Here is a 23,730-nt window from a genome sequence, read left to right on the forward strand (position 1 = left end):
ACTGAAAAAGTTGGCCAGCCTCTGTCATTTAAGAAGCCGATTCTGATGTTGGAGATCTGCATCTTTTGGAGATGCATTAACCGCTCTGCAAACCTTAAAAAGAACCCAGATTGCAGAGTAGGTCCAGCACTTGGCTGCTAACGGAAAGGTCCGTGGTTCAAATGTACCAGCTGCTCCATAAGAGAACGTTCCTCTAAACTTCCTTCTTTCAGGTTGCTTCTATAAAGATGACCAATGTCCTGCAGACATTAATGTGGGTGCCTCACTGAGCCTGAAGCTCAGGGATCTTTCAGGGTTTCTCTTCTGGGTCCTATACTACAGGGAACTGTCCTCATCCGAGAGATGGACAGCACCCAGAGGATGAGGACGCTGCCTTTGCCGGGGCAGCAGGAGTTTATGACTCAGAGTTCCTGGAGCTCCTGCCCTTCCTGGGCTGGTTGGTGTTTTCAGTTTTCCTTCTTTTTAAGCTCTGGCTTCATTTTTGTTCGGACTCAGTACAGCTCATAGAGCCCCAAGTTGAATGATCTCAGTTCTGCCCATCAATTTTGGGGCCTGGACAGATATTGGTAGAGACGTGACCAGAAGACCCTACGTCACTCTGGGTAGTGGCAGAGCCCGATCCGGGGATAGCGTCCACATTGTGTTCAGATCTTTCCAGAGTAGCAGGCATCAGAAGGTGAAATATGTGGAGTGCTCAACCTTGGAAGGCAACAGAACTCTTACGAGGAATGGGCATGGGAGAAGGAGCCCCATTTCAAGACAGTGCATTAAATGTGTTTCAAGAAGCAGAAGGTGGAGATGGCCATGAGCTAGGTTCCAAGAATAATGCCTCTGCAATTGACAGCTTCCATCCACACGTCTTAAACAAGTGTGAGCTCACTCCTGGGGTGGGTGCCCAGCACTGGGGCCGTGTCTTGCCACTTACAGTTAAAACAACCAGCTGCTGCGAACCTCCTTGGACTCATGATGACCCCCTTTAAACCCTCATGGGTTTATAATGACTGATTTTTCTGAAGTATGTTGCTAGGACTTTCTTCCAAGTCCCTTGAAAGTGTGAACCTTATGGTAAGCAGCCAAGCTTATTAACGCATTACGCCACCCAGGAACATCCACTGGGTTTGATCTCAGCCCACGAATGAGGAGTGTCAAGGGTAGAAGGAAAGATGTCAGACACTTAGGCCCAGCTCTTGGCCATTTTAACATATTATGGGTGGATGCATTAAAGGACACCTAGAGTTACTTTGAGTTCCTGGTGCGGCACCATAGGATAAGCACTGTACTGAGAAACAACAAGGTCGGCAGTTCAAACCCACTTGCTGCTCCTAGGAAACCCTGTATAGGGTTGCTATGAGTTGGAACCAACTCGATGGCACTTAACAACAATAAGTCACTTTAGGAGCCATGGTACATTGTAGGATAAGCACTAAACTTCTGACCACAAGGTTGGTGGTTCAAACCCACCAGCTGTTCCTCAGGAGAAAGATGAGGCTCTCTGCTCAAGTAAAGATTTACAGCCTTGAAAACGCTGTACAGGGTCGCTGTGGATCAGAGTGGACTCTCTGGGAGTCCGTTTGGGTTTTGATGTTGTTTTCTTTTCTTTTTCTTGAGTCAATTTTATTTTCTTTAACAATGAGAACATCCCATTCCCTAGTAATAAACTAGACTCAGAGTGATGCATGAAACCAGGAATTCTGTAGGAAATTCAGTATTTTCCAAATTAAAGTGTACAGAGGCCAATAACACATATCTAATCTTACACTGGACAGTGAATAAGGAAGATCATAGAAGAATCAATGCCTTTGAGTTGTGGTGTTGGAGGAGAATACTGAAAGTGCCATGGACTGCCAAAAGAACCAATAGATCTGTTCTGGAAGAAGTGCAGCCAGAGTGCTCCTTGGAGGCCAAGATGGCTAAGCTTCGTCTCTCCTACTTTGGACATATTGTCCGGAGGAAACAATCGCTGGAGAAGGATGTCATGCTGGGTAAGGTGGAGGGTCAGAGAAAAAGAGGAAGACCCCTAACGAGATGGATTGGCCAGGTGGCATCATTGATGGACTCAAGTGTGGCAGCGGTAGTGAGGTTGGCCCAGGATTGGACATTGTTTCGTTCTGCTGTGCATGGGGTCGCTATGAGTCGGTTCTGACTCGATGGCACCTGACAACAACAACAATCTTACACGGGAGTCCTGGTGTGGCGCTGTGGGCTAATGCGTCAGATTGCAAAGTTGTCTGAACTGTAAAGTTGGTGGTTCAAGCCCACCAGCTGCTCCCCGGAAACCCTACACAGGGTCGCTATGGATCGGAACTGACTCGATGGTATTTAACAACAGCAATAATAGGTTTAGGTTAGAGATTGCAGGTGGGCCTGTGTAGTGTCTAGCATCAGTATTATAAATCCTTAGTCCTGGTTTAAATTTAAAACAGAAAAATAAAAAAGGCAAGATTCATCAATTCATTCCAAATAATAGATTGTGGTGACTCTGTACGATAAGCACTGGACTGCAAATCACAAAGTTCGCGGTTCAAGCAACAGCAGCGACACCAATTGGTGCAGTTTGGAATCCAAGCTTATGTGGAAAGGAAAGCCGCACTGATGTCCACTGCTGTAGAATGGTAGAATGAGTGATGGTCCCTTGCTGTTTGCCCATCCCCTTAGATTCTAGCATGGATGGAGCCTCTTATCTATGGGTGTGGGTTTTCAGAGTGAACCTGCCAAGTTTTGTAAGATGGGTGAGCATACATACCCTTCCCGATGAGCTTCTCCTCTCTCCAGCTCTTGAATGACCCCCAAGAGCACTTTGATGGTTTCTTGGCTAGAGCTGATCAAGTTCTCCATCATCTGAAGCTGTGCTTTCAAATCCACAACCTCTGTGTGAGGCACGATTTGTTGGCATTCTTGGCCTGCCGAGAGCGACATCTGACAAGGCTGGGTCTCCTCCTCAACGGGGGTTTGAGCCTGCAGAGTCTGGTCGCCACAGTCAGGGGATGGGCACTGCGTGGGGGGCAAGCAGGCCAGCGTGGCACCATTGAGGTGCCCGGCTCGCCTGCGTTCCTCGTCCGCTGGCCAGAGGGACCACTCGCTGGCGGCTGTGGAGTTGGACAAGGTGGACTCAGGGACCTGAGCGCTGGGAACAGGCGTGTACACGGTGGCCACCTCTGTCTTAAACACCCTGCTGTGGGACACTGGGGTGGGCTCCTCGGCCTCCGGCGTCCCCCTGTCAGACTTTGCTCGGCCGTGCAGCCGAGGGTCTGGGTCTTCCGAAGCAGGTGGAGCCAAGTTCTGGAGGGAGGCATCCGGATAGCTGTGCACATCGGGGTTTGGACAAGGCTCGGCACAGTTGAGGCCCGGAGGCTGGTCCACTGCGTTTATGTGTTCGTTGGAGTGGAACACCAAGGCCGTGGTCTGAACCCTGGTGGCCCCAGGCGGCATCCCCTCACTCCTGTCCTCCACGAGAAAGCCATTGTTCTGACTCTTAAAGGGCTCCACGCCTGGGAAGCTCTTCAGGCTTCCTTTCTTGCGGTCCAGAGGGAAGGTCTGGTAGCATTTCTTGAGGTCCGGCGAGGTCTGCACGCCTGTGCTTCTGGTGACATTGGGGATGGACCTGCGGGCGGGCACTGTCATGTATTTGCGATAGGCAGCCTTGTGTGAGACGGGCTTGGCCTCCCGCCGATCGCCTGCCTGGCCCGCCACCAGCTGCGTGCCCCTCTGCTCGTTCTGGGCCTCGCAGATGTCCTTGAAGCGAACCTGCAGCGCTTTATTCCGCTTCTTAATCTGCCGATTGGGGTCCAGCGCATACTTCATCTCCAGGGCCAGCGAGGCAGCCGGCTCCACCTCACTCTCGGTCGTGGTGAGCACACATTTGCCAGGTTCCTTACTGACCATGGTTCCTGGAAGCAAACAGCAACACAGTGTCAGCGCATGGGGCACACGGCAACATCTAGGGCACACGGCAACGTCTAGGGCACACGGCAACGTCTAGGGCACACGACAACATCTAGGCCACACGGCAACGTCTAGGGCACATGGCAACGTCTAGGCCACACGTCGGGCTGGCACAGCGCACAGTGTGGCTCTGGAGTTAGAGCCGCCTGCTTCTCCATGTGGGACAAGGTTGTCTGTCTTTAGATAGTCATGCATGGTTCGCTCTAGATAAACCCGTTTTACTGGATTCATTAAGACACCCAATGATGCCTCATTTTTCTGCAAATTATCGTCTTGGACCCATGCCTCAACCGTGATTTGCCAAGTACAAGTGATTTGGTTTGGTTTTCTACAATTTGTTTTGCTTTGTTTTTGAGGATGATGTGACTAATCTATTATTGCAATTCAAGAGAATCACTCTGTATGCTCTGAAAGGCTTATTGGAGATTCTAGATCCTGAGCAGATAAGGGGTAGCACGCTAAAATGAGGAACATCGGCCATTATGAGTGCTGGAAGAATCAATGTGTCATGGTTCCAGGAGGGAGGCCACATGAAAGACATCCTAGGGGTCTGCCTGGCTTCTACTGGGTTAACACCCACCGTGAGAAGAACCTGGGTTTCCCTCCGTTTCCAGATGCAGCATTAGCAACTCTTTTCTGTGCTTCAGTGGAGAGGGGTATTTGAAAATCTGAAGCAGGGGGTAAAAAAGAGTAATGATTCATTCCAGAATCGAGTTTTGCGTTTTGCTCACAACCTCTGAAAAGGAGAACAATGGTGGTTGCTTCAGTACTTAAACCCTGAAAGAAAATAAAATCATGAGGCTTTCTGTTAATCATGCTAATTCATCCTGGGCGGAATTATTAAATGCGGCTAAAAAGATGCAGGTGGCCCCAGCTCCTCTGGGGAATACCAGTCGGGTAAAATGCCTGCATGGTAGCAGGCAGGATTCACAGCTGTGGACCCCACATGGGAGAACTTTCTTGAGGCTTGAACTTAGTGTAAGGAAATAGAGTTCAGCATGCCCTGGTGAGGGACCATAGTCTGTTTGGCTTTGTGTTTGAGAAGGAAATGGGGGTGGGGGAACCACAGCTGAACATTGGTGGACAGTGTGACCCATGATGAGGAGCCAGGGGCCCAGCTCCCAGACCTCCAGGGTGACTTGTTTTGAAAGGTCATTGGCACAGCGAGCCTCAAGGCTGCTCCTGGTGAAGTTGCTGGGCCTGAGGGTCAGGTACTCTGTTAGGACACGTGCCGAATACTACAGACGGGCAGAAGAAGGAACAGATATGTCCTGGAAGAAAAACCGCCAGAATGCCCCTAGCAGTGAAGATGGTGAGACATTGGATAGCCTCACGTACTTTAGACATATGATCATGAGAGACCAATCCCTGGAGTAAGGCATCCTGCTTGGGAACATAGAGGGCCGCCAAGAGAGGGAGACCTCTCAGTGAGATGGACTGGCTCAGTGGCAGCAGCCATGGTCTTGGACATAAGTCTGATTCCCGAGCACCCTGCAGGACTGGGAAGTGTTTCTGTTGTACGTGGGGTCGATGTGAATCAGAACTGACTCAGCGTCACCTAACAATGACAACAAGGTCACACAGCATGTAGAGAGTCACAAGCAAAAGCAGGATCCTGAGCTATCAGATCCTAGTCGACCTAAGTGTCCAACAGACAAGGAGGTAGGACACCTCCCCACCACATCCTTAGTTTTTGATTGCATTAGTGTTGTGGCCCAAGGCGGGGGACTGGTTCAGAAACGAGGAAGAGAGACCACCTCCCACCCCCATCAGACAGTGTGCTATCTGAACCCAGACCACCTCTGTTGGTCTGAAGACACTTCACACGACTCTTCAGACCAGCCTGGTCCTGTATATTAAAGTTCTACAGGACTATTCACGGAATGAAAGAGAAAAATGAGGATTTTGTAAACATGTTGCGCGTTCCTTGTGTGGCTTGATACACTGTGACAATGGATCCCAACACGGTGCATCTGTTGTGTGTCGGGGTTGTTATGAATCGGATCCCACTTGTCAGCAACCATGTCGAGTCCATGTATGTTGCAAACCATTATTGCACTCTCATGATAACCGAGAGGTTGGAGGTTCAAGACCATCCACAGGTACCTTGGAGGAACGACCTGGTGATCTACTTCTGAAAAATCAGCTTCCGAAAATGAAAATGCTGTGCAGCCCAGTTCTACCCTGATGGGGCTCACTCATGTTTGGAATAGACTTGGCAGCACCTGGTACAGGTTCCACCGTGCTGGAGGATAACTCAACAGAATCTCTAGAAAATGTGCTTCGATGACACAGTGTTTCTCAACCTCAGTACTGCTGACATTTGGGGCTGGACTGTCCATTACAGGATCCTAACAGCATCCTCCTCCCCCCTACTCCCCCCGACACTTACACACAGTGTGATGACCAAAATGCCATCAGACATCTGCATATATCCCCTGGGGGAGAATGTGATGGGGATAAAGTCACCACCATTAGGAAGCAGTGGATTGGACCCTTTGTTTAGTATCAAAAACACAGGGACAGAACAAGAACAGACTTGATGACCTGAAACAGGTAAGGAGACATTGGAGCCCACATGAGCTGAGCTGAGCTGATAATGAAGCATGTCCTAACTTCAGTGAAGAACCTTTGCTTCTGACGAAACGATTAATCAGAAATCATCACCTCCAGAGGCAATTTGGAGAAGAAGGGAAAACAAGCCTTCTTTTGTCTTTGGTGGTTTACCAGGTCCCAGGGACCTCTGTAAAAAATGTGGACTGGGAGCTGTTCTAGAATTTGCCCAGTGAAATAGCCGTCCTGTGGAGCCTTTGTAGTGTACAGACCTTAGGTGGAATCCTGAGCCCCATCCAGAACTTTCTGAGATGGGACATTCCCATTTGAAAGGAAAAGCAGACCAGCCTGGAATAGTTTGAGGAACAGAAGATACTTCTTGAAAGAAAGATCAGCAGGAAAAATCAAAAACAAAAATGGTAGTCTGATTGGCTACTACAAGAACAAGCAAGTTTTTTGCTGGGGAGCCATCAAGGTAAGCAATTAAGTCCCTTCAAGACCAATCCTCCTCCAACACTGAAACTCAAAGGGAATACACGAGTAGGCATGTAATCTTACTGGAGACCACATTGGTCTCCTGGTGAGTGGAAGAGAGGGAAAGGCAGCAACGAAGATATGGGCTGAGTTCAACCATGTTCCATAGACTCCTGTAGACCTGGAGATGAGAAAGCAAAGAGGAGCAGTTGGTTGGTTGGAAGTGTGGTGAGACCTGTGGACTCCTGAGCCCAGGGACAAGGACACAGCCGCAGAGGGCTGGAGTTCAGAGCGAAGGGCCCAGCTGATGTGACGTGAGGGGGGAGACACACAAGAACGTCCAAACTTGCTGACAGTACCCATTCAACCTGGCTTTAATGACTTGATGATCAGAACTCAACCAGAGGAAGTAGTATAAGGTGCGCCTGACCCAAGCCATGGTATTTTCAATAGCCTCATATGGATGCGAAAGCTGGACAGTGAATAAGGAAGATTGTAGAAGAATTGATGCCTTTGAGTTGTGGTGTTGGAGGAGAGTACTGAAAGTGCCATGGACTGCCAAAAGAACCAATAGATCTGTTTTGGAAGAAGTGCAGCCAGAGTGCTCCTTGGAGGCCAAGATGGCTAAGCTTCGTCTCTCATACTTTGGACATATTGTCCGGAGGGAACAGTCACTGGAGAGGGATGTCATGCTGGGTAAGATGGAGGGTCAGAGAAAAAGAGGAAGACCCCCAGCGAGATGGATTGGCCAGGTGGCATCATTGATGGATTCAAGTGTGGCAGCGGTAGTGAGGTTGGCCCAGGATCAGACATTGTTTCGCTCTGCTGTGCATGGGGTCGCTATGAGTCGGTTCTGACTCGATGGCACCTGACAACAACAACAACAACAATCCTTTTGTTTTGTTTTTATAAAAGGACATGAGTGTAAATTGCTACAATTTGATGAACTTAACCTATATTTTATGGATGTGGTGGTGGTGGTGGCTGTGTGCCATGGAGTCAGTTCCGACTCATAGCCACCCTGTACAGGGTTTCCGAAGCTGTAAATCTTTACAGGAGCAGAACGCCTCATCTTTCTCCTGTGGAACAGCTGGTAGTTTCGAACTGCTGAACTTGCAGTTCACAGCCCGATTTGTAACCACTACGCTACCAGAGCTCCTTACTTATGGATGTAGTAGCTCAAAATAGCAACTGAGAGGGAAGGAGCCTTCACATCAAGTATCAATCCTATCCTCTCTGTTGTTGTTGTTATGTGCTGTGGAGTCTGTTCCGACTCATAGTGACCCTGAGCAGGGTTTCTGAGGCTGTAAATCTTTACAGGAGCAGAAAGCCTCATCTTTCTCCTGCAGAACAGCTGGTAGTTTTGAACTGCTGACCTTGCGGTTCACAGCCCGATTCGTAACCACTACACTACCAGAGCTCCTCTCTGTACACAGGGTTAATAGGGATGGGGTTGGATACCTAAAATGGGGGTGCGGGTGGGGTTGCAGGCTCTAAAGGCATGAAGTGACCGGCTTACAAGTTTTCAAGAGGGAGTTTAGTTTCAGAGTGTGTGGGGAAAGGTAGAATCCCCACTGAATAGTTTTCATCTCGTCTAGACAGGTCTGGTGAAAGGACATGGGGATTGGATTGTTTTGATTCAATAGTGAGTAATTGTTATCATGACTAATTGTGACTGTCACAACTGTAAAGTTAGAAGTTTTGTAACAAAAATGGGGGAGTAGTTAATCTTTTAGTCCAGTTAACAGAGGACCCTAGGACTCTCAAGGGAGAAGAGCACAAGCAGAATGTGGGACCTTATCCAGGAAGCAGTGACACCAGAGATGGAGGTAGAGATGGGGACATGGAGAGGCAGCAGCTGATTTCTCTAGACTCAGGGAAAGAGAAAGGCTGTGTGCTGGCAGCCAGGTGCTGGTGGCCAGGGGGCAAGCTTGCAGAATGTGTCCTTTGGTTGTTTAAATGATTATATATTCCTGAGTGTTTTTGTGTACATCCCTCCCAAAACAAACAAACAGAAAAAACAGGGACTAGAAGCAACTGCTGTTGAATGATGATGCACAGATGAGATTGTAATCATTGCAATGAAACGATGAGTGTGAAACCGATGTTCCTTCATGTAAACTAATCACTCAATTCATAATATAAACTTAAAAAGAAGAAGAAGAAGAAGACGACGACGTGGTGTCAGGTAGAATATGGGAGCTAGTGGGCTATGTTACGTAAATTAAATCCTCACCGTCACAGGGCCTCCTGATCATTCTCACATTGCCCTTTGTGTCCAGCTCTGTCAGGGCATACTGTGATACCCTTCTGCAGAAACCCTTCATCTGAGGGAACATTTGGAAGAGAGGGCATTTTTACAAAAAGCAATTTACTAGTAATTTTTCAGCCTTTTCCCTGCCATGACTGAAAAATCTGAGCCTGAATAGTTTGTCCTACCATGCTATTCATCATCACGATTTGCCAAAAACTGCACTGAAATAATTTTCTACATCAGTCTGCTGGTTTGGAAAGATATTCTGAGTCTTGGACCCAACCATCCAACTAATAAAACAAATCAGAAGAATTAATTGCCAGTAGCAGAATAATAATAAAAAAACAAACACTCTAATCTCGTCTCTGTTTTGCAGGGAGTTGCTAAGTATATAAAAATCATTTCTTTATTAGCAGAAATAGGGATAATACTTGGAGTTTTAAATCAGTGTCATTTTTCTGCCATTGATTTATTCATTTTTTTAAGTAGTTGTATCGGGTTTCCCTGAATTCCTCTGCTAAGATGATCACCGAAAAGTGTTTGCACTTGACTTCCCTTAGTTTGGTTTCAGCGGTGAATACAAGTTGTTTCTGATGGACTGGCATTTTCCTTGGCATGAAGAATCACTTTCGTACTAAAGTGGACATGTATTTCTAGGGTGTTCGTTAACTGTTTACTGGAGGAATCAAACTTGTCATGACTAACCGTCAACAAAATGATTTTATCCTGAAAGTAATCTGGGCAGTTGTATGAGACAAGTGAAAACTGCCTTATGCATTCACACATGGATCCACGCTCTATCATTTAGTAAATATTTGTGATCTCTATCTACGTCCTCACCAAATGGCCAAAGTTCAACAATGACAAAAAACCCCAAACCAACCCAAAGTCATTGCCTCAGAGTACAACTGTGCTGCAGAGGATTTTCAGTGTCTGGCTTTTCAGAAACAAACTGCCAGACCTTTCTTCCCTAGCTCCTCTGGGTGGATCTGAACTTCCAACTCTTCACTCAGTAGCTAAACATGTTCACCATTTGCACCACAGAAGACTCCTGGCAATGGTGACTGTCGAGCGAGTTTTTCTCCTTCCCAGAAGTAACTGGGACAGTCTGCAGAAACCTGTCCAGGAGACAAATGAGGCCTCTTAGGCATCCTTCACTCTTCTTCGCCTCCATTCCTTCACTCTGCAGACACTCGTTATCTGTTTCTCTGCCCCACAAAATGCCAACACGCTCCTCTCAGCTTTAACTTCTTTTTCCCATGTGCCCTCACAGTAGCATTGTGCCCACCAGACATGTGTGTTTTCTGTCTTGCGAACTTGTTCTACTTCCTTTTAACACTCACACATGAGACTGATTCTCCTGTCCCCTTCAGACCCACAATAAACTTCCGAAAAGCATCGAACAATTGAAGTCCCTGAGCTATATCACCAGCAAATCTGGGTGCCGGTTACCCACAGGACCTACACCCTGAGAGGGAGGAGCGCTGGGACTTCTGAACTGAGCACGAAACCCCAGTGACATTTGCAGGCATGCTGTTCTGGCGGAGGCATCCCTGAAACATTATAGATAGACTTGGTTCCTGGAGGTCATCTTTTCCACTCAAGCAGCGGGAGTTGAGAGGAGTTTGTTTCACAAGAAAACCCTGCTTTAGAACTCCCGAGACACCGCTGGGTTGAGGTGAAAATGGCTTCGTCATGGTTGTGTCCGTCTGGCTCTGGACGAGCGCGATGTCGAGGAGCTGTTTGGAATAGAAATGTCTTAATTACCTTCAAATTAAATTTCATAATCAAGTGCGAGTGGTAAATATATCAACGCTGTATTTTTAGATTAGCGATCAAGTGTCATCCCTGCATGGGGCTGTAAATGAATCGCTTACATCAAAACATGCGTTTCGGACTTCAAGGAGTGAAAATGGCAGCAAATAAAGGCTAGCAATTGGTCAACAGGGAAGACGATTGTGGGGCGGTCCTTCAGACGGTAATTACCAAGATGACTTCGTCTCAGAGTAAAGCACTTAGGGAATGACTTTCAGTGAAAGGAAGCAGGCTACCCAATTGGACTGGAAGAAAATAAACAAAACTTGTGATGTTATTTATGAAGGTGCATTTGGGGAGATGTATTACCCCTTTTGTTTTCCCATCCTTGGCGAAGGGGCAGGGCTGGTGTAGTGTTGGGACAGGCAATAGAATGCAGGGTTAACTCAAGCCACACTTGAAGCAGAAGGAGAAAAACAGGAGTCTGGAAACTAAAACAGTTGTATCAGAATATGAACAACTCGGGGTATTGTTGTGAGTAAGCTACACATAAAGAAAATGATAGAGTATGTTTGTGTGTGTGTATAATACATGTATTATTGTTAACTGCCATCAGTGAATGATCCCACACATAACAGAATGAAATCTCCTCAGCACCACACCATCTCCTAAGATTGGCTGCAGATTGTTTGCAATGGCTGACTTTCAGAAGTAGATCTCCAGGACTTTCTTCCTACTCCATCATAGTCAGGAAGCATTATCAAAACTTGTTCAGCATCAGAGCAGCACGCAAGCCTCCACTGACAGACGTGGAGTGGCTTCCTATGACAGGTATTGGCTGGGAATCCAACCCAGGTCTCTGGCATGGAAGGCAAGAATTCTACCACTGAGCCACCATGGACTCCATGAATACACACATCCCTACAGATTTATGTATACGAAGAGACAGTGCTGCTTAGCAGATGGTACCCCAGTAAGTGAGAATGCTCACTTACAGGAAGGAAGTTGTCATGTGTTTTAACTAACCATGACGTGAGTTGACCTGAACTATGCATTTATAATTTGGAGGCGAACACTGCTCGCAAGAGGGACTTGCCGTTGGATCATCTCCCTTCTGAATGCTGCTTTCTGGATTTAGAAGTTTCCTTTTGGCCCTGTGTTTTGATAAGTTTAAGAAGCTCGATGGTGCAGTGAATTAAGCATTGGTCTCCTAACAGAGAGATTGGTGGTGGTTCAAATTGTCCGACTGCTCTGTGGGAGATAGTTGAGGCCATCTGATTCCCCAAAGATTTACAGCATTACAAACCCTGTGAGGCAATTCTAGTTTGTCCTCTAGGTCACTCTGAGGTGGTAGGTGTGGATGTGGCTTTGGGCAGTGGAGAGCATGCTGTCATTGACTGCAAGAAGTACTGTTGGGTGGCGTCGACTTCACCAAGGTATCTATTAGTGTGGCCTAGCCTTGGGTAGAGTAAAAACACGAGGCAAACAGCAAATGTGTCTGGAGATTGAGTGCATGATACTATTGGCTGTTCCCGTGGCATTTTCATTGTTGAGACACCTTGAAGTCAAACATGTTGGCTGAAATTCAAGATTAATTGGGTCAGCATTTGATTCCATATGCTGAGGGAAAGCCTGAGCCTTCGGTTACTTGGAACAGACGAGCAATGAGAGTTAATACAGCATTCTTTAACATGCAGCTTCCCAGAGGGAAAAGGAAGTCAAGCTAGAATCTCACGTGACCGTGTTCTGAATGCATGTGTGCTGTGAAATAGTTAAGGTTAAGACCTATTTTATGGGTACCGATTGATTCTCCCAAAATGGCAGTCATCTTTCCCTCGGGGCAGTGCGAACTGCTGTGGATTTTGGACTCTGTCTTAGTTAGATTCATTATCCAGTTGAATTTCCTTTAATACACTGAAATTACAGTTTTCCAGACATTTGTTCTCTTACTCAGAAGTCACTGACTAAGAGGACTTGAAAGGGTAAGGGAATGAAGGCAGACACCCTTCTGAGATTGCGCGGTGGCACAACGCATGCCGTGTTGGGGCTTGGTGGCAGACTGCCCTAGAGCATCAGTCTGGCCAACTGGGAGGTGGGAAGAAGGGCAAACTTGGATGCAGGAGGAAATCTTTCAAAAATAAACAGAATCCCAGGTACAGCTGCAGCTGACCCATACCTCTGATTTTAGAAAACGTGTTGGAATCAGTGACATGTTTTGGTCTCATTACATTTATCAATTAACAGAAAGCATTTGTGGCTGCGGGCCTCAAGCTGCCTGGGTTCTCAGGAGTCGGGGAGGAGAACGTGAACTCCTTGTTTGCACTTGCTGTGAAGATTTTAGAAAAATCAGTAATGGGTCCTCCCAGCTGGTCAGATGTGACTGTGTCCCTGTTTATGTTGGTTCTTTGATTGTCAGCTTATCCTGATGTTAGCCTGTGATCAATCCCTCAGTTCTCCAGTTCTGCTCTGACAGAAATGCTACAAGGAGGGGTGGCTGTCTGTAAGAAACAGACTGAATTCTCTGGCAGTTTAGGAGGCTAGAAGTCCAAATGCAGGGTACTAGTGCTAGGAGAAAGCTTGCTCTTTCTGTTGGCTCACATTTTAAAAACAAGGTCCTTGGCTCCTTTTAACATCTGTGAGCTGGGCATTCCTTAGACATGTTCATGTGTCCCAATATCAGCCGTCCCCTGAGTTTAGGTGTGCCGGGACCTTAGACCCAAAGGACCGGCTCTGTTCCCTGTGTTTATTTCTACGGAGTGAGGTCCCTCTCTCTCTGTTCCCTTATAGGATAAGTATGGGACCGCTAACTGCAAGGTCGGTGGTTCAAACCCACAAGCAGCTCCTTGTAACCCTATACAGGATCTCTATGAGTCAGAGCCAACTCAACAGCACTTAACAACATAACCTCAAAAGAGATTGACTCTTGAGACCACCTCATAATTGCCATCAATCCTGCCTTATTAACATCACCAATGCTAGAATTTACAACATATAGGATCATTATGTTGTTGTTGTTGTTAAGTGCCATCCAGTCAATTCTGACCCATAGGACCCTGTATAGGCCTTCCAAGGAGCGGCTGGTGAGCTTGAACCACCGACCTTGCCGTTAAGAGGACTTTGCAGTCTGACGCATTCACCCACAGCGCCACACCGAATGGAGGATAATTACATAATACTCAGAATCCTGATCTAGCCAAGTTAACCGATATTTGATGGTGGTGGTGGTAGGGGGAGGTCACACAATTCAGTCCATATTACTCATTTCTCAGTACAAACCAAGTCTAGATTAGTACACATGGATTATCAAAATTTTATGATGTTGATGAAGTTTTAAAAAGTCCCTCCACCAAATGAGATGCTATGGCAATGTATAAAATTAACTATATTTGCAGTATCACATTGTCCTACAAAATAATGGTCAGAGACAGTTCAGCAAAGCCAGATCCTACAAGTCACCAAAATCATGTGTCGGATTTGTCAAGGGACCTATACAGATCCTGCTCCTGTCTCCAGCTCCCTCGGCATGAGCACACGAAAGAATATTAGTGAGAAGGTTGGTAGTTTTGAACATAGCTTGTGCACTCATTTAAGTTATTTAAGAAAACCGGAAATCGCTTTTGTGCCCCCTCCCCTTCTCCCTGGATGCTGTTTGCTGCCATGGACTTGACCTAGTGCTCCGTGGAAGGAAATGCTGCCCGGTTCTGCAGCATTCCCAAGTTTTGTTCAGGATTCTGCCTTTGTGAGCCACCCATGAGACGCAATGGCCAGGAATCAAACCCAGATCACCTACAAGGCTCCTGGATGGGTGTAGACAGTCAAGCAGGAGATGTATATGGGGAACACCAGCGGTTGAAGATGGTAAATCACACAAGAAGTGGCCTACCTTACTTCATCTTTCTGAGAAATCTCCTATGGGAATCTGGAGACACTGGAACAGACTTTGGGAGGGCTTTACCTTATTGATTGATTGTTATTAAGCGCCGTTGAGTCGGTTCCGATCCATAGCGACCCTGTATAGGGGGGTTTCCGAGGAGCAGCTGGTGAGCTTGAATTGCCAGGCCTGCAGTTCAAACCAACTGTAGTCCAGAGCATTAACCCACAACGCCACGTCAGGACCCCACCTTACTGATTAGCTACGCTGAATCCATGTTTTTGGGGTTTTTTTCCTAAGTGGCATGATTTGACTCACAATGTATCTGAAATGAAAACTGGAACACTGATTTAAAACACAAAACAAAACAAAAAAAACGACCCAGGAGAATGATTTCCTTGCTCCATCTTGTGCTGTAATCCCAGGGTACCATGTCGGCACATCGAGGGCAGGGTTTCCACTTGTAGGTAGATGGTCTTTACGTTCGAAATCATTTCGAGTTAAAGATACAATCTGTCTGTCTGGCAAGGGCAGACACGTGTCCATCTGTTGTGTTGTTAGGTGCCGTCAGTTTGGTACCAACTCAAAGCAGAATGAAACGCTGCCCGGTCCTGTGCCAACTTCACAATCGTTGCTATGCTTGAGCCCATTGCTACTGCGACTGTGCCAATCCCTCTCGTGAGGGGGTCTTCCTCTTTTTCTCTGCCCCTCCACTTTACCAAGCATGATGTCCTTCTCCAGGGACTGGTCCCTCCTGATTATATTGCTAAAGTGTGAGAGATGAAGTCTGGCCATCCTGGCTTCTAAGGAGCATTCTGGCTGTACTTCTTCGAACCCAGATTGGTTTGTTTTTCTGGCAGTCATGGTACTTTCAATATTCTCCTCCGACAGCATAGCGCACATGCATCAATTCTTCTAAGGTCTTCTTGGGTGCCTGATGCAAGCCATGGTGTTTGTCAATAACCTCAGATGCTTGTGAAAGTTGAACAATGGGTTACAAAGACCGCTGAAGTGTCCATCTATTACCATCAAAAAGGGTCCCCCTGTACTGTTCATCACAGTGTTTCTCCCGCGTTTTTTAGGTCTGGTCCACCCAGACTTTGGAAGTTCTTGGATTTACTTCAGAGATAGCTATGCTAAGAGAGGAAGGGAAAGGGGAGTGTATCTTATCATCTTCTGTTTATAAGCTGACAGCAAAACAGAGAGCAGATACTGCCCAGGAGGCTACCTAAGCACTGCTAAATGAAGGGCTGAAGGGGAAATCACTGTGATCATTTTGTTGGCCATGGTCCAGCATGAAATGGCTGCGTGGGTGTCAATTCCTGAGTCTTGTCTTTGATTTGGAGGTTAGCAAGGATCAGAGGCGGTTTTAAATGGAATCGTTAGAAAGGACATGAATAAACGCCTCTGGAGTAAGGTAGACCCCGCTGCCATCCTTCTCTGGTGAGCTACCGGGGACTCAGAAGAAGTTCATCTCTCTGAAGACAGACATTGTCTGTCTGGACACCATGGAGGCTGTGTGCAGAGAGTGTGGACAGTTAATCGCTTGGGATATGGAAACTCACCATCATTTTTCAGTATTGAAATGTCCTTGTTCTTAGAAGAAAAAACACAGTGTGTATGCTATATATCTTAATCTAAGACCCCCATATGGTATTCCATAAAATAAAACCTGTTGTTACTAAGTAGGTTGAGTCAGTGTTGACTCGTAGCAACCCCATGTAACAGATCTAAACTGCCACATAGGGTTTTCTAAGCTGCCATCTTTATGGAAGTAAGTCCTTTCTCCTGTGGACCTGCGGGTTGGGTTTGAACCACCAACCTTTCAGTTAGCAGCCAAGCTCTTGACTGTGGCACCATCATAGTCTGACAAATCTTTCTTCAGTCCTATGTGTGATGTTCCTTTCTGCCAGTACCGCTGGTTCTTTACCTCTTTGCTTGTTGAACAGCGATCGTCGACGTCTGTTGTCCCCACCTGTGATAAGAACTGTTTTCTTCTTGTTGTTGGTTTTCCATGGGAAGCCATATTGTTTTCCTTGAAAGCTGTGTTCTAGTGTCTTGTTATTGTTGTTGTTAAGTGTCGTCGAGTCGGTTTCAACTCCTAGTGATCCTGTATAGAATTTTTGAGAATTTGCTTGTGGGTTTGAACCGCTGACCCTGTGGTTAGCAGTGTAGTGCTTATCCTACAGTGCCACACTAGGACTCTGGTGTCTTAGAAGGATTGATGATTTTTACATGTAAAGCTTTGCAGCATTTTTGACCTTCTGGAGAAGGTCTGGACTTTGAATGGCCTTTCTTTGTTTGATTCAGAGTAATTGCTAAGGCCCTGGGGTGCTCTGGCCTCAGTCCTGAATTCCAGCCACCCAGCCACCGAGCTGCCGAGCTTGGAGCAGGAGGCCCCCACTGTGCGCAGGTCCAAGTCTTGCTGGGTCTCTGGGTGCCTTCAGTCTCAGGAAGCATTGCAGGTGCTACCGGCATTTTACCTGATTCTTTCTTAGCTGAACCCTCACATCCGTTGCCACCAGGTTCCACAAGTTGTGTTTTTACTTCCTGGTGGGTCTCGTGTTGATTGTTTCCATGTGTGCTGGTCCCAGCCCGACATTGGCTCGTCTTACCCCCTCCTCCCTGCAGCCTGTGTAGGTGCCCCCTTACCTACAGATACATCTGGGGAGTCCCAGCTTGTTAGCGCTTCCTCAAAGCAAGTTTAAAGCCAGTTCTTTTTGTGGGGAGGAGAGGGGAGAGGGGAGGGCCCTCTATAACTTTTCTCCAGTGGGTACTAGTGGCGTAACTGGTAAACACACAACTACAAACCAGAAGGTTGGCATTTTGAATTCACCTTGGGAGTGGGATGTTACACCGCCAAGATCCATTAAGAATTTCATTTAAAAATCTCAGTAGTTAGAATAACTTATAAAAATTTCATGCCATGGAGTCTTCGTTAAACTGTTTCTGGCACTGCTTTTTGCTACGAAGGTGGAATCTCTAACTTTTTCTTATTTTTGGTTGAGAGAGTAGTGGGATTAATAGAGGTTACCGAACGTCTTTTGTTGTTGTTAGGTACCGTCAAGTTGGTGCTGACTCACAACGACCCTATGCTCCACAGAACAAAACACTGCCCAGTCCTGCACCAACCTCAACAATTGTTGCCACGCTTGAGTCCATTCCTGCTGCCACTATGTAAATCCATGTTGTTGGGGATCTTCCCTCAACGTGACACTGAGTCCTATTAATTCAGAAGGGTTTGAGTTTTGGCCCAGTTTTCTCATTTTGAATGGAGAATATTGAATATTAAATTATACTCCGTAAATAAATTTCCTTCCATAGAGGACAGCGTGCTTGAGCACAAAAGCAGATGACTAAGGTTGTGTGTCAGCTTGGCTGGGCCATGATTCTCAGTGGTTTGTCAGTTATGGCTGACCTACCATGTTGGTATATATCACTTCTATGATGACATCTGCTATGAGCAGCCAATCAGGGGAAAGAGAGTTTCCTCTGGGGTGTAGCCTGCAGCCAAGCTATCTAGGGGTTCAGGCACAGTTCTCTGACTTTTCTTCTCACTCGGGATCATGTATCCGGCTCATCATCCTATCACCTCCAGTTCATGAGACTTGAGCCAGCAGCCTGCCGCCTGAACTGCCCTCAACGTGAGACAGGAGGAGCCTCCAATGTAACGTCAGACCCACGGACTTGAAGCTTGCCTGCTTGTGCAACCTCCTGAGCAGTCCAATTCCTTGAGATGAAAAGTTGGTGGGAGATAGAATGAAAAGATCCTGGAAAGTTTTTCGCCAATTTTTTGAAGACCTCAGTATAAGCTGCTCTGCTTTGGTTTCTCTAGAGAAGCCAGCCTAGGGCAGCCCGTGGTGAGATGGAATGACACAGTGAACCCTTTGTTTAAGGACCACTGTGAGTCTGCACCAACTCAATGGCATCTAACTCCGGCTGATTGTCAGTTAAGGTCAGAGAAGGAAATGAGAAACGGGGACATGTGAAGAGATAGAGGATGGAAAGGGGACAATGCGTGCTAGAAGAATGCAGACAGACACAGAGATGGTCCTGTAGGGTAACTGCACCACTTTCTGTTTGCTGACCGTGGGCTGAGGCATAAGAGGGTTCTGAGGCCTTGAAAATATTATGGAATCACCACTAGCAGCTTCTCCAGACTGGAACTGAGGAATCTGCCATTGGGCAAAACAACAGGAGACTTAGAGCACCACAGGCAGGCCAGCACCCAACACAGAATCAACTCAAGGGTTCGACGTAATGACTTCTGTCATCTCCTGGGTTTGTGTGCCCTTGTTTGCCTGTATCCTTAAATCTCTCCAGCACCTCCTTGGAACTCATGCTGCCTCAATTCCCAAGGATCGTGGAAACGGGGAAGAGAGAAAAGATGAATAAGTATGTGTGGACTCCTGGGGAGAAGTCTGCACCGGAGTGAGTAAGCAGTACCGGCCCGACTCGGACCTTCTCTACAGATATCAGAATCTGAAAAAGATTGCTTTTTTGGTGTGTGCTTTTTTGAGAGGAAAACATAAATCTTTCCAAAACCTCAAATGACCTTTCTGTACTTTGGTTTTTGTTGAGCTTTGGAGGAGGGCATAAGTGATGACAAGTGAAACCTTTCCCAGCTGTTTGGGTTGGTTGGTGGGTTTGAAGAGCATTTCCAACCTGGAAGAGCTAGGTGTGGAGGCACCCCACTAGGAAGGAGGAGAACATGCATTTTCACCCAGGGCGCTGGCCTGGAGCCTGGCACTGGAAAGCATCACACTTGTAAGATAGGATGTTAAGCCATCAAAAAAAGGAAGAAGAAAAGGGAGAGAGAAATAAATCTTCATGGTTAGTCAAGTTTTGAAGGGTAGTCACAGGGCGGTCATATTTTTAAAACAATCAACACCTCCTCAGATAACTTTTTTTGTTTTGTTTTGTTGACCCTTAATCCCTTGTTCTCTTCCATTTCCTATAGCCTCATCAAAGCTTGGGATAGTACCTGCCACACAGGAGGTACCAGTAACCATTTACCGAATGTGTAGCTCATACATGCTATTGTTTTTGTTTTTGGAGAATGAAGCTAGGACTCAGCCAGGCTGTGGGTGAGGTTGGGGCTGGGGCCAGAGGTGCTCTTTCAAAGGCCTTGTTAGTCTTGGCGGGCTCACATGCCACGGAGGGGACATGTATGTCCAGCCATGGTCATGTTTTAAAGACTGATCTTTCAGTAAAATACTGGTAAGCGGATGCAGCCACATCAATGACGTGTTCCGAGCCCATTGCAGGAGGAAGAAACACAGACACATTCAGGCTTGTGAGGTTTCCTGGAGAGGACTGCAAACCGTCCAGAATGCTGTCCCTTCCCGGGAGCTCAAGGCCTTGCAGCAATTCTCTACAGTGGCTCCGAGGGCTGAGTTCCCTTGTTAGTGCCCTGCAGTCCACTCAGCGACTCATTCCCTTCACAGCGCTCTGTAGGATTTGATAAAATGGTGCTGGCGGTGGAGTCTTTGAGGTTGTCTGTGAATCATTCTCATTTTCTACATGCCTTTTTGACACACTCATCCAGGTGTGTCAGGTCACCTGGCTGACAGACTGACACCTGGCTGTGTGTCCTGGCCTTTCACTAAACAGCCAAGACCCCCTGTGTACGTTAACCCTGTTGTTAAGTGCTGTTAAGTCGGTTCCAACTGATAGAGACCTTTACAGGGTTTCTGAGGAGCGGATGGTGGGTTTGAACCTCCAGCCTTGTGCTTAGCAGTCCAGCGCTTATCCTACAGGAGCTGAGAGGAGTCAAAAGTGTGCACTTCTTTCCACGAGAAGCTGCTGTGCTGGACTCGACAGCGGTTACGAAGGTTCACTCTGCCAGCCGTCTCGAAAGCACAGAAAACGTTTTTACAAATGAGAGAGAACTGGGCAGTGATGTGCTGTGTGTCTGTGGCCACAGCAGCTGATGCGGGTGGAACTGGGAATGCCAATGAGGCCAGACTGTGGAACTCGTGGGTTTATGGCCCCTCTGGCTGACCACAAGCTTGGGCTAATGTGGAGAATTGGAAACACAGCACCCGTAGACTCTGTCAGGGACAGCTGACGGTGGATCTGTTACTGAGATGAACCACCAGCAAGGTTTCAGCCTCCTAGCATTCTAGGATTTCGTATTTGTGCCACTTCTCAGTTGTAGCTCTAAAGCTAGATATCCCAGTGCCCCCTTCCCTGGTTCTTCCCATCTAGAGTTAGAATGGACACTTTGATGGAGAACTGGATGATCACTAGGAATGAACGCCTGATGGTTCATCATGCTGTGGTGGCTTGTGTGTCATTGTGATTATGGAAGCGATGCCTCTGGTGTTTCGAACACCAGTAGGGTCACCCATGGAACACAGATTTTAGCAGAACTTTCAGACAAAGTCAGAAGAAAGGCCTGGTGATCTGCTTCTGAAAGTAGCTGGTGAACATCCCATGGATCACAACAGCATGTTGCTTGACCTTGCTGGCTCTGGAACATCATCAATAGGGACCGATTGCCGGAGGTGAACATCACGTTTGGTGAAGCGGAAGTGGAGAGCCAGCAAAGGTCAGGGAAACTCTTCACAATGTACAGTGACGAAGCCTGCAACAATGGGTTCAAATATACCGACACTGAAGACGACACTAGACTTGGGTGACCACGAGTCAGCACCTGTTCAAGGGCAACAATAATGCCAGGAGCCTGGGATTCTAGACCAACCTCTACAGTCACTTAGCAGTGGCATGTCCTGCCTATGATTAGGGGCCCCAATCTTGCAGAGAAACGCCGAGCAATATTCTCATGGGACCCGTGTTCCAAGTATCCTTCAGCCTGACCCGGAGTCTCTTAGTCACATTAGCAAGTCTGGGAGACAAAATAAAGCCAAGCTCTACAAAGGACGTGTGGATGTTACATACAGAGGCCAATATCAATAGTAAGAATGGAGCAAATCAAACAAGGATGTGAAATACGTAGTGAAGCATTGCACTAGCTTAACCACCATTAAAACAAACACACATACAGCAAATAATTTGGAAAAATCATTATCATCGGGCTCCTAAAGGGCCCGGGAAGTCCAATGAAGTATATGGTTTCAGTCAGAACCTTGTCTTTCTCGGCATTGCTTTAATGTCACACTACTCTGTGTTTGTGGGTGAGGCCCACTGGAAGGTCTTTGTGGGACAGAGTCCTGATATCATTTATCAGAGCTGTGTGGGCCTCCAGCGATTGCTTAACAAGACACTGTGGGGTCTTTTGTGCTGTGAGATTCCAACAAGGAAAAAAAGGGGGAAATCAGTGCTCACGCACCACTTTGTATTGATTCAGAAGAAGAGATGAATTGATGTCTGGCAGGAAAATCAATGAGGCCAATGTCACAAGTCCAGTTGTGATGGGGAATTGAGGCTGAGGGACAGGCATCTTCTAGCTCCCTGACCCAGGCCAATGGACTGGACGGTATTTGGTAAGGCTCTAGTGAAAATTCCTTCCAACCCTAAATGTCAGCTTTGGGGATAGAAAAGCATTTACTCTAGCTGATGAAGGCCAGTTAGGTATCTCCTCTCTCCTTTGTTATTTTTCATTCCAGCATTAAGTTATCATTTCCAAACTCAACTTCTACCCTAGAGAATATTTCCACAGGAGATTCTTAACGTGTGTGGTACTACGAACACCTAGCCCTTTGGATCTTTATTATGATATGTTTCAACACTGTGCAGCAGAATGTAGATTGTTCATTTCAGTAAGTGATGGGCTAGCCTTTTTATATATATTTGTTGTTGTTACTAAGTGCTTTCATGTCCAACCCTGTATAGGGTTTCCAAAGAGCAGCTGGTGACTTTGAACCACCAACCTTGTAGTTCAAACCGACCTTGTGGTCCAGTGCTTTAATCCACAGCGCCACACCACTGTAGGTTATGAACTAGACCACAAAGTCGATTTGAACTGCAAGCTGATGGTTCAAACCTGCGACCATGCACCTCAGAAATCCTATACAAGGTCGGTATGAGTCAGAAATGATACAACAACATTTACAACAACAACATGTAGGGTTTCCGAGGAGCAGCTAGTGAGTTTGGACTGCCAGCCTTGTGGTTTGCATTCCAGTGCTGATCCTACAGAAGTCCATATATAGTTCAAACCTACCAGCTGCTCCTCAAAAACCCTATAGAGGGTCGCTAAGAGTCGGAATCAACTGAATGGCACTAAACAACAACACAAACACACACACACATACACACACACACTAAGCTGAGTCAAAAATGATCCACACTCTGGCTATAGAATTTATTTTAACCAACTGTTAGAAATGACAAATACATCATTTTTCAACATAAGCTCCTTACTTTTGAATACCTATTGTTCATCTATCTACAAGCTTTCATATTCCCTTATTTTAAAATGTTTTAGGCTGAGCTGCAAACCATGAATGCACCGCTGTCTTCACGTCTTCATCAGAGGGGAATCTTTGTCCTCCAAGGGCTGCTTTTAGGGGACCAAACAGGTGGAAGTCCGATGGAGCAAGATCAGGACTATAAGGAGCATGCTTTAACACATCAAAATGAAGTTTTCACAGAGTGTCAACAGTGTGGGCAGAGGTGTGTGGACATGCACTGCCATGCAAGATCACAGTGTCCTTGGACAGTCGTCTTCTGTGTTTAATTGAAGTTTAGGCTTCACTGTTGGTTGTTGAACCTTTTTCCTGACAGTGTTTCAATGCTGTAAGCATCAGTTTTCAAGCTGATGGTTGACTTTTCAACTTTTCCTTGGGCGGTGACTGAGGATGTTTCCATTTCATACTCTGCCGTTTACTCTCAGGCTCCTTGTGATGAATCCATGTCTCCTTACCATTTACTGTCAGGCTCCTAGTGATGAGTCCATGTCTCCTTACCATTTACT

General features: G+C 46.7%; 2 protein-coding genes across 2 annotated transcripts in view; one reads left to right on the forward strand and one right to left on the reverse strand.

Moving 5' to 3' along the window:
- Positions 1-3,882, reverse strand: part of FAM196A (family with sequence similarity 196, member A) — a 41,193-nt gene extending 37,311 nt beyond the window's left edge. Inside the window, exon 1 of the mRNA XM_006867436.1 lies at positions 2,744-3,882. Within this exon, the coding sequence (XP_006867498.1) occupies positions 2,744-3,882 (1,139 nt within the window). The remainder of the gene's footprint in view (positions 1-2,743) is intronic.
- DOCK1 (dedicator of cytokinesis 1) overlaps positions 1-23,730 on the forward strand; it is a 576,252-nt gene that overhangs the window by 242,147 nt on the left and 310,375 nt on the right. The gene's annotated exons all lie outside the window — the stretch shown is intronic.

The sequence above is a fragment of the Chrysochloris asiatica genome, unplaced genomic scaffold (genome assembly GCF_000296735.1).
Source record: "Chrysochloris asiatica unplaced genomic scaffold, ChrAsi1.0 scaffold00105, whole genome shotgun sequence".
NCBI lineage: Eukaryota > Metazoa > Chordata > Mammalia > Afrosoricida > Chrysochloridae > Chrysochloris > Chrysochloris asiatica.